We start from the raw sequence: 12,125 nt of genomic DNA, 5'->3' as shown, positions 1-12,125 counted from the left end.
TGAATAATATATGTATTATCAATTATATTTAAACATTTTTATTATACTGTTACATAATATGTGTATATGAGTAATGTACACATATATATTTAGTATAGTGCAAGTTGCTTTTGTACTATATTTTCATTTGTTTCAAACATCCAGTGAGATTTAGATGCACTAAAAATACTAATTATGCAGTAATTTAAAAGGCTTGTAATTTGCAAATATTCATGGATGTGTTTATTATTAAATGTTAGCTAAGGCTGCTAACTAAGACAAATAAAATATCAGACACTGAAAGTTCAAAACTGTAGGGAATTTTAAAAACTTTCTTTTTAGAATTGAACGATTGGCTCGAGATGTAGCAGCTGACCTTGGAAGGGAACCATTTGCAGCTCTCTGTGTGCTGAAGGGAGGTTACAAGTTTCTTGCTGATCTTCTGGAAAAAATTAAACAGTGTTATCGCTTTAGTTCTGAAAATTCTGTTCCATTTTCTGTAGATTTTATCCGTTTACAGAGTTACAAGGTAGTTTTTGCTCTGTATTTTCTTTGCTTTTATTCTGTTTTAAGTATGTAAAGTATTAATCATGCATTATAATGTAAAGCTTTTTATGAACATTTTTTAACCTGTTTTCCAATAAACTAATGAGAAAAAGGTACCTTTCATTCTATTGACTGATTATATTAATGGAATTGTTACAGGTACAAATTTTTCTTTAAAATTTTAAAATGTCTAGATTTGGAAGAGAATTTTAGAACAACTTTTATCTTCTATAGGTCAACTTAGCTGGTGAGTTCTGAGATTGTATGAAGGTCCTGAGAAGTGATTTCTGCAATGAAACTTTACCTCCTCTAACATAATAGCTTTTTTTGTTCAGTGCTGCCCTCTATATGCAAATTTTTTTACATGCCACCAGCCTTGAAACTCCCACCTGACTTCAATTGATGTTACTACTACTTCGAGCATTGGGACAGAGGGTTCATGAGCAGGGATCTTGACTGAGGGGTTTTTGGCCATCATACATTGTAGATTGACCTTTACATGAGTTGGCTCTCTCCTCCTGTCCCTTTAGAACTGATTCATGACAAGGCGGATTTTGACAGCCTTTTTTCACCTCCTAGCTATGCCGTGCATGCCTGTACCTCTCCTGAGGAATCAGCCAGGCATTCTTCAGTATTTTTGGGCATGATTTTTCAGGTTTATCTGTGTTCCCAGTTTCATATTATCTTGACCCTTCCTTGTTGCATACTACCTCATTGGCTGATTACCTTGTCTTCCCTCCTACTCCCAATATCAGGGTACATGCTGAGCAGTTTGTTTCTCAATTTAGGGTTGATTCCAGTACGTCTCATTCATCCCGGGTTCTGATCATTATGCATTGAATTACCATCAGGTCGATAATCTCTTTCTCAACTCCCAGCAGCTGGTGTCACTTTTGCTTGTGCAGGGGCAGATCCTGAGAATCCTATACAGTAATTCCAAGACCCACCTTCATTTTACCTTACATCTATCCTACAGTACCTTTTAGCCATCTACCTCTTTTTTGAGGCTCTCCATCAATCCCCTAAGGGGTTTTTGTTGGCTCAATTATCTTCCTCGGCCCTATCCTTTTACATGTAGTTTCTTTGCTGCTGGTATCTCCTTGGTAGGGATGCTGTCTTGTCTTAGGTTTGTTTACCTTCCACATATCTTCATGACCTGAGGATAGCTCCCTTTATCCATAGGTCTGTTTTTGGGGTTATTCCTTAATCTTTGGAGTCATGCAGAATCTGTGAGGCTATGCTAAACTCGCTCTTCTTTGTTTGCTTGTTTATTTCAGATTCATTCCATCCATTGCATGTTCCTTCCTCCAGCAGTCTGTCAATTCATCATTTGTCTCTCCGTCATACTCATCGCTGCCAACAGTTCCAGTAGATTCTGGCCTAGTAAGGACACATTTGTCTTATTTTCTTCACCTGTGGCAGAAGTTCACTCCTGACCCGTGGGTGATCTGGGTTTTGTCGGACATACTTTTTCTTCAATTTCTCTCCAGTTCCAGTATCCTTCCCATTACCTCTGAAGATCATGCTACCAGTTAGAATCCAGAGGCTTTTTGGGCTTTTGTCTCAGTGTGCTATAGAGCTTGTCAGTCTTCCATCATCAGATTTTTACTCCAGTCTTCTCGTCACCCCCAAGAAGACTGGGGACTGACACCTTGTGATTGTTCTGTCCTACCTCAACTAATTTCTGGATTCTCTCTGCTTTACCATGTAATCTTTTCTTACCCTTTGGTGGGCTTTTACTCTAGGATGAGCATCTCGGAAGCTTACCTCCATATTCCCATTTCCCATCAGTCCAGATACTATCTTTGGTTTGTCCACAATTGGATTGTGTTACAGTTTTGTGCTTTACCCTTTGGGTTTGCTTCAGCACCATATTTTTTTTGTGGAGTGCTTGACTTATGCATGCTCAAGGGTTGCACTTCCACCTCTAGGTGGAGGACTGGCTTCTGTTAGCTCCTTCTGAACTGGTGTTTTCTCAACACACTCATTTGCTATTGATAGATGCAGCTCATGTGGGTTAGATTTTCAACATGCTGTTTTTATTCATTCCTCATATCTTCTCCTTTTTCCAAATTGATCTTTCCTGCCCAAAACTTAGTTGGCTCATGAGGGAACTTCTTTGTTGATGACAATTTCCCACCTTTATTCTTGGTCTGATCTAGATAGACTTCAACATCCCATTCATGCTCATCATTGTTAAATTGCCTTCTGTGGTTCCTGATCCCACCTTTTTATCCCCTGGAACCTTTTGTCATTACAATAACTTTCTCCTTCTACCCTTATAGATTGGGTTCATCAGCTTATTAGACTGGCATATTCCTCCCTGTCTCCTTCATCCCTAAATTTGTTCCAGGTGATATCACATCAGATATGGCACCTTTCCTTTCCATGGCATTTCATTTCTGTTGTCTGTTGGAGGAAATTCTTCTATTGGGCATGTTGATGACACCTCGTATGTTCATCTCCTACTACCATTCATTTGGTGGCTGTTTCTTCCTTGTCATGTTACTGCTTTTCACCTGTTACATACATCAAACATTGGTTCGGCTGTCACTTGGTAAGTTTCCTTTTTCCTATATGTTACTTTTGCTTACAGAGGCATGTCCCTTGTAAGTCTAGAATCCCACTCAGTGGTGAGTGTTGCCTATCCAGGTATGCTTCTTATCTGTCCATCCCAAAAATTCTGCACTGTACAGCTGACTGTAAGCCATACAGGGGTATATTGCCTACTGACTCAGTTGCTCCTACTCTGTGAGGCGGTTCCCAGAATTTGATGTTGTGCAGTCCTGGCTCTGCTTGTCCTACAGACTGTGGTTGCTTGGGACATCTGCTGGTGATACATGCACTCCAACCTCTGTGTAGTCGTATCCGGGGGATGATGTTGCACGGGTTACTCCCTGCACTCCACCTTTGTGGGTTTGGGCCTGAGAGGATGAGGTTTTGTGTAGTTGTATGGGATATCCCATCTAAGTTGTCTTTGAGTGGAGTCTGATCACACCAATCTCGATGTATACCCATGGCCTATAACGCATGCTGTTGAGATAGGATGTTATGCAAAAACACTAGTAGGTTTTCCTCATGGTATTTTGTTTTAACAACATGCCCATTCCAGAACGTACTAACCCATGGACTTTCATGGGTAAAGCAGATGGGGCTTACTGTCCCTTTGATTGAATAAATCAGGGGTGGTCTGCTTTTCAAAGTAGGGTTTTCATGGTCACCCATTGCACTATCTGTTGGCATTCCTCCAGACTTCACCACGTTTCTACCCCCCCACTCCTATCTTCAAGTGGAGTATGGGAGTCCTTGCCACTTTCCAGTTCCTAGCTGCTGGGGTGGTGGACCATGGAGGCAACCTCCTGAATATGCTCAATTCCATTCAGTAGAGAGTAGTGCAGTGGTGTTCTGCCAGTGTAGATGGAGTAGGTCCTCCACCTTCATCACAGTTGTATAATACAAGAGATAGAGTAGGTCTGCCACATTGCAGGTCATCCCTCTGTTTGGGATCCCTCGTCCTACCTTTGACTGGATGTCTGTTCCCACTGAGTGGTTTTAGATTCTAGCAGAATCATGTGCTAGTCATGGTTTCTCATCCTAACTCGCTAACAGGATTTTGCTTCATGTGCTTTGCCTCTGTGCGGTGGGTTCCAGGGGTTGATGTTGCATGCATTTGACTTGATTTGCCCAGCACTGTGGTTGCTTGGGGAGTTGGCCTGTCATCCATGCTCTCCAGCTTGTGTGGTCCTATCTGGAGGATGATGCTGCACGTGGTTAATGTAGTCCCTCTGGCTCTCCACCTCAGTGAGGCTCACTCCCTGAGGCTGATGTTGCACAAAGTGGAACTGGTCCAATTGTTTTTGGATTTGAAGTAAACTGCCACATTAACACATCCCTTTTTGCCATCATTTGAATTTTGGCTCCCTTGATGGCTGGTATTGGTTGTAAATTTGCATGTATGCTCTGTTTAGTCAATCAGTGTGGAATTTTTCTCTTTTCTTTTAATTCAACTTGAGGTGAAGACATTATGGACCTTTCTCCTACCAAGGGTCAGAAGATGTATGTTCGGTACCACCTGGTTTTGGACTGGAGTTGACCTACCGAGTACAGTCAGTTGCACCCTAGCCATTTTAAACCAAGAAGCACATCCATTTTAGCTTTCCCCACCATCTGGTCTGTGGCTGGGCACCCTACATTCATTCTTCTCCTGGACTATGATTCTGGAGATTTCAGTGGGATGTGAGGTTGGACCTACTCAATTTTTTTTTCTCATTTATTGGCTGTGCTCCTCCCCATTTCCATCTCTTTTTGTGACACCTACTACCACACTGAATATACCTAGTACAGAAGTGGTGTGATCTCCCATGTGTGTTCCTCTCCCAACAGGGGTTCACACTCCATGGGTGTTCTTTGGATGCTTATCTATATCTCTTGCACCAGTCTCTCAACCTTTTAATGTAGGATTCTAGCTATTATGTGAGAAGAGGTAAGGTACCGTATTGGAGGTTATTATTTTCCTACACTGAAAATATATTTCCAATTGGTACTTATCTCTCTCACACTTCCCACCCTTTCTCTTCACTACCGATGCTTCCTCTCTGCCTACCTTGAAGTGATGGTTAGGTGGAATGAAATAGAGAGAGTAACGTGCATCAGGAGGGAATGTTGCATTCTTATTGGTGGAGGGTTGTTGCATGATAACTTACATGTGAAGATGCAATGAACCATGTTGATTGTGGGGTAGGTGGAAGTTTCAAGGCTGGTAGCATGTAAAAAAAATTGTGTATAGAGGGCAGCACTGAACAAAAAAAGCTATTATGTGAGAGAAGGTATGTACCTGTCAAAATTATATTTTTAGTGTAGGAAAATAATAACTTGTGTTAGTCAAAGGATAGATTTGAAAACCTATTCTTACATTCCTATGATTTGAAAACAGATTAATTAGCTTCATTTTTTGCCAGCATAATTATTTTACACTCCAGAATTCATTTGAAAAGTATTATACATCTTAAAACTTTATCATTATTAAAACAAGTCTGTAATGGTAGTTTTGAGCTCCTCATTTGGTTTGTAATTACTGTATTCAGTGTATATAAATCCATTATAACACAAATACTGAAAAATGTTCAATATTTATTAATCACACCTACAATGCAAACCAGAAATATTTCTAGTCATGCTGCTTAATAGTGGTTCTTTAATACGTTACATGTACTCTAACTCATGGGGGAAAATTAATATTTGTGTGCTGTTTTACTATATATCTTTTTATGGTAATGATTTTAATAACTTCCATACATTTTAATAATTCTAATCTGACCATATGTTTACAAGCAGTGAATGTTAATGGGAAAACATAGGAGAGAAGACGTCTTATGAAACCACATGAGTGCAGGATTAGTGAATTTGTAAACACAAAACCATTGTCAGCATTATGTAGAGTACATAATCCTTTAGCTATGAAGAAACCATGAAACTTCAAGTATTACTTTAAGTTTTTAGAGCAAACACATTTTTCATATTTTACATCTGACTTCACAGTATTATCGAGTGTGTGTGTGTGTGTGTGTCAATACTGAAATTTTAGTTATGGAAAAGCATGTTCCTTTTATTCGATGACGAGGAACCCACTTTGAGACTAATACATTTGCTGTTATGTTAAACTTATATTAAAGTTTTTCTTCATTACCCATTCAAGCCGTCTCCAGCCATTATTATGTTCCTTTTATGCTTTTAAATACATCAGTTACTTAAATGTCTTGAGCCACTCTTTAAAAAAAATCATACAGTGGGGCTTTGGTCCTTTCATCCGTTCGGAAATATTTTGGTAAAGTTTATTATAAGAAATAGTTTTTAAGATAGCTAGGAATACCATGGAGAACCATGTTTATTTTCTTGGTGGTGAATAAAAAATATGAAAGAATTTTGATTACTTTATTCACCTAGCTATATATTTTAAGGTTTCCTTAAAACTCAGGTCAATAGGTAAGGAACTGTTATTTTCTGCTATACAATGTATGTTATTCTGTACATCATATCTGAATGAAAGTTTTTTAAATTTATGTTTTATGTATATTGTTTATAAGTCGCTACTTTTGATCTGATATTAAGTGATGATCTTGAAACAGAAGTTCGGCTCTGTAACATGAAAATACGGCATGACAACCACCATAACGTGTAGTTTAAACAATATTCATAGTGAAGAAGTATAAGGAAAGAAGAATATGTAAGTGTAGTTGCATTTGTCAGGAGATAATCTCAGAAGAACTTGATAAAAGTCTAAATAACAATTTTACAATTGAAGATTGCAAATACTATGTGTAGACATAAATCATCATACCAACAAGGATCATCCAGTAATTAATTTACAATAAACTAGTATGTACTGTTGTTTAGAATTTGGTATTTTTATGTGTAAGTTTGTAATCTATTGAATTCAACAGAAATCACACTGATTTTAAAGAGCCAATTTAGCTGGCTTTTGTTTCACAATCCATGTAACTAACATCTCCAACTAATTATGAATTATCGAGTAAATTACAGCATCATTCAACATCTTTTGCATTTATTAGTAGATTTTTTAACTGTGACTTTGATTATTCAATAAGTTTATTTACTTTCATTATCACCTAAGCTCAACAAAGCTGTTGATATATCTTTAATATTTCACTTTTTAAATATGTAGTTTTTTGTGGTTTTTCTTTTTTTGTAATTTTCTTAGCAATTTTTTAGGGAAAAACCCTTATCAAATGATGTGAAAGGAATTGATTAGTCTGAAGATGAAAGTTTTTGAAAATATGTCTGTATTATTCAGTATAAAAAAGAAATGTTCAAATTTTTAATTATTAATAATTGGGTAATTTAGTTTTTGGTTTGAGTAATTGTTGTTAATTGCTGGTAGATTTTTTAGTTTTTACCATTTTGATTGAATGTTACATTTCAGAAACTAGTAGAAATACTGCCCATAGGGCATAGTGATTAGTAACCATAGTATTCATACCTCATTGTAAGAAATTTAAAAAATAATCATTTTCTAAGAAAGTTTTGTTTTTTCTGGGAAGTACTGCATGGGAAAAGTGTTTGTATTGTGCTCTTTAGTCATACACAATTCATTACATCAAAATTATTCCATGTACAGAGGTCAAATTTTGCATAAATGTTACTGATATAAACTGTAATGTTTTTATTTACTAAAAGTGCTACCCTTTATTGAAAAAATAATAGTTTTTTTAAGAATTATATATGTATAATCAAACCCACATGTACAGTCCTAGTGAAAGTCGTTTTCTTGTTGTGAGGAGAGTACTTTTATTTAAAATTGTGTTCTGTAATAAAGAAATGGTTGTTCCACATACCGTAGTTATTTTGTTAATTGTCTGAATCTTGAATTCCCAAATGTGAATTTTTTTATGGATTTTTGTTTGTTGTACCATTCAATAGATGGCGCAATATTTCATAAGGATCAATCACCATTTCAGGCATTGAGATCATGTATTTCAGCACAATAAATGGCACCATTGTATTTATTATTTTGGGTCACATAGATAGATATAGATGGCCACACCATTGCTCCATTATATATAAATATGATTATATATATAAACATTGAATTTGAGAAAAGGTAAAGTCCTACATTTCTGTGATAACTTTTCTGAAGTACAGCTTAGTATTGTTAACTAGGTTTATCTAATATAGCACAAGTTTGTACTTCTGATACTATGACTGGTCTTGCAAGAATGGGTATTGTCTCATGCTTTGCACCAGTGTGAAATCCCATTCTCTTTCACCATGTCCAATGGCAAGGTTCCTTCTGTATAGCCAAAAATAAATGGAACTTTATAAAATATTTGAATAATTAAAGTTAAGAAAACTATCTATTCTTTAAAATAAATGAGTAGAAAAATATGAAGGTGATAAAATAAATTAGACTTTTAGAGAGAAAAAACAAGTAGTCAAGTTAACAAATTATTGCCATAGTTTTTAAAGATGATTTTTTTCTCTAAAAGTCTAATTTATCTATTCTTTAGACAAGCTTGATGTGTTAAGAATCTTTATAAAGAAGTTATTACCAGACATGATGTTGTATTTTTGCCTGATATTTGTTATTCTTCATGCAAAGAATCTGGACTTACTTTTTTATGATAAAATTTTTATTGTTTCTGTTCCTTCACTTCCATTGATATCCTTTTTTTTATTTATGACAGTGGTTGTAGCATTTTTCTTTTTTGCTTCAGAGTTTAGAACATGGTAGATCAGGTAATTTGAGCTGTTCTTGTTCATTTTACTTTGGAAACTTGTAGACTTTGTTTACATATGAAGAAAGTAATAATGCAAGCTTTTTTCCCAGGAATAGTGGTTTGCTATTTTGTCATGACTATACTCATTTCTCTTTGTTTTGAATCTAACAAAGGGTTTCTAGCAACATTTTCATGTTAACCCTAAGTGCCATCTCCTACAGGGTTATGCCAAATAATATTAGACATTCTTTTGATGCATTTTATGTACATGATGAAGGCTGTTGCACACCTTCTGACACACTTCTTTTTTTCATGTTGTTTTTAGCCATATAAAAGTTACTTTGAATCTGTAGAAGGTGATAGCCCATCTTTCCAGTTGTCCTAGTTGACTTGATTTATCAGTTTTTATCGGCATTCATTTCTCTCCCACATTGAACTCTTTTTTTTTTTTTGGTATGTGTCAGGCCTTAATCCATATTTTATCCCTGCAGTTTTTCTTGGCCTTCCTCTAGTATCGGAACTTTGATCAAGACATTTTAGCATCACACTTCACTGACAGGTTTTGGTATGGAATACCAACTACACTGTGTTGTTTTTGGCAAGTTTTTGTGGTGTCCAAAGTATTCTTCCATTTAATTTCTCTCTCTCTCTCTCTATGTTTGTGTGTGTGTATATATGACCAAACAGAGAAAGCACAAATGCTAGTGACTCTTTTTGCCTGCTTCCTTCAATTTTTTTTACAGGTGGATTTGATAAAGCATCACATGGGATCCTCCAGTCAAACTTCTTCTTTCAAAGAATTGCTTACCCATTTCAATCTCAAAAAAGAGTTGTGGACTTTGATTTGGACAAGACAGTGAATGTCTGATAATGACATTGTATGCTATGAAGAAGGCTGGGGTAAAACTAACTTCCAGGAGTGAAATCCCCCCCCCCCACACACACATACCTACACTTCAAACCTGAGACATACATTTACTGTTTGTTTGTTTTTTGTGATAGTCTTACATGAAATTGTCATGTGATTGTTGTTTTTCTCTATCATTGTAATATTCTATAATATGTAACTTTGTTGCTTTTTTCTTCAATAATTATTTTTTATCTTCTTTGACTCTAACTTCACAAAACTAAATTAGCTATTAATTCACTTCTTTATTAGTGATAATAAATTTAAACTGAATATTGTTTCAATCATTTGAAAATATTCAAGCACTTTTAATTGTAATATATGTAAATTACTTTTTTTTTTGTAATTGTTGCAGGATGATCATTCAACAGGAGACGTCAAGGTGCTGGGTGTCGATGGACTGTCTTTCCTTCAGAACAAGGTAGGTAATGGTTTTGCATTATTTTACTTTTATGTGAACAGGTATAGGTATATACAGGTATAGGTTTTTCATACATTAGTATTTAGTTAGAAGGAAATATAGTGCAAAACTGGCATTGTATATTTTGTAAAATATATCAGTTGCATCAGTACTATGGTCTCAATATATGTGGCATCAATGATTTTTCCAAATTTGAAATATTTTGTGTTAGTTGCAGATTGTTTAAACTTAATGCAAAGTAAGAAATCAGAATATATTTTTTAGTGCTCTTTTATTCTTTTTTTTAAGTTTTAGCTAGAACATTAAAGTTTCCTTCATCATTTTGCATATATTAAAAAAAGCCTTATGCATTAAAAATGTAAAATTTATTGAGAGTATTAATTTGTCTAAATGAATTTCAGTAATAGAGGCTTAGAGTTTCCAGTAATGAAGATTGAAGGATATTGCTCATTTAATTCTTGAAAATTTGTTCTATTTTAGAAATGAAATTATAATAATTATAAATTCAAATTACTGTAGAAAGCCATCTTGGGGGGGGGGGGTAAAATGCTTATTCACTGTATGGACAAGCATAGGTAAATAAACTGCAAGGAAGGGGGGCATTCAAGGTTTATTAATTAAACTGTTACTTAATAAAAACAAAGTTTTGAAATAGTAAAATAAATACAGAGAAGTGGGTTTATGAAAATGATATTACAGTATTTGTCATTATAATGACTCCATGTACATCTTTGAATATAAATTACTTTATGGACTGGTTTGGTATACACTGTACAAACCATTTTGTATTGAATTTACCCAAGTATGAATTTAAAACTTTCTCTCAGCTATCTTTATAAGTTTTATAAGATGAGGACTAGTTATACATTTTGACTTAGGTATTTTTTTCCTTGTTGTTATTGCTTTGTAATGATGCATAACATTCCAGAATGTGCTGGTAGTAGAAGATATTATTGATACTGGGAAGACAATGAAAGTTTTGTTGGAGATTTTGGAGAAGCAAAAGCCAAAATCAGTCAAGGTTGCAAGGTACAGTTGCTTTGCATTATGTTTGATTTTGATTTTCTTCAAGTAAAATTTTCAGATATTTTATTATACTGAATTATGAATTTCAATCAGCTGATGTTGAATAACAAGACCCATGTTACTAATCTACTACCTGAGAATTGTGCATCAAGTTTCTAGCCATGTGAAGTCTCATTGGCCCACCTACACTGATGACATCAACTCTCATCCAATCTGGTTGTATGTATTCTTGAGGTATACATTAGGAGAAAATTGTATAGATGTTGTTATACATATAATTACCTTATTTTTCAAATCTTTTACACTGTATGTATGTAGCTAATGAGAGCAAATTTAGCTCAAAACTGCAGATCTTATCTGGTATTGGTATGGGATTGATTATCCAATTTGACAAAAATATGCTCCATGTTACAGCTTAGGCTTCTTGCACATTAACTATTCCATTGAGGAAAGCATATGGAAATACTTCAACTGTTATTTTCTGCAACAAACATAATAACTTCATGAGTCATTGTATCTGCTCATCCTCAGTTTGAAGGTTTACATGTGTTCATAAGTCAGTGCTTTTGTGTAAAAGAAACTAATTACCATAACAGGAATTATATATAAGTGATAACTTGTTTTAATTATTTTTTGGGGTTTTGAAGGTTACAAATGAAGTTCCCTTCTCTTGAGTTGGCAACATATTATAAAAAGGATAATATTTCTTGCTTTGGACCTTGAAACTGTGTAGGTGTTTTTTGCTTCTTCTGCTTCTGGGTCAGTGTATGATTTCTGGTATTTGTCACATTTTGGACTTTGAGCTTACATACATCCTTCATTCCCCCCTCCCCCCCCCTCCCTGTTTACTACTCCTGTTTGTGGAAATGTGTTTGTCTTTTTGGTTTTAACTGACACCTCTATCTTGATATGTGTTTGGTACCAACTTGTTTTAAAAATATCATTTAACTTTCCTTAAAGTTTTTCTTTTTTTACCCCCAGCAAGTGAAAGCTTATTTTCAAGTGGAGGGCT

The 12,125-nt window shown here is 35.2% G+C and overlaps 1 protein-coding gene across 5 annotated transcripts in view; it reads left to right on the top strand.

The window, feature by feature from the left end:
* Positions 1–12,125, top strand: part of LOC106478876 (hypoxanthine-guanine phosphoribosyltransferase-like) — a 41,031-nt gene that overhangs the window by 15,279 nt on the left and 13,627 nt on the right. For all 5 annotated transcript variants that reach the window (XR_002610000.1, XM_022382557.1, XM_022382558.1 and 2 more), the window contains exons 3-5: positions 322–508; positions 10,022–10,087; positions 11,016–11,116. Coding sequence is in view for 4 of the 5 variants with exons in the window: in XM_022382557.1 (XP_022238265.1) it covers positions 322–508; positions 10,022–10,087; positions 11,016–11,116 (354 nt within the window). In the remaining variant the exon portion in view is untranslated. The remainder of the gene's footprint in view (positions 1–321; positions 509–10,021; positions 10,088–11,015; positions 11,117–12,125) is intronic.

Source organism: Limulus polyphemus, unplaced genomic scaffold, assembly GCF_000517525.1.
Source record: "Limulus polyphemus unplaced genomic scaffold, Limulus_polyphemus-2.1.2 Scaffold258, whole genome shotgun sequence".
NCBI lineage: Eukaryota > Metazoa > Arthropoda > Merostomata > Xiphosura > Limulidae > Limulus > Limulus polyphemus.
This window is presented reverse-complemented; position numbering and strand designations above follow the sequence as displayed.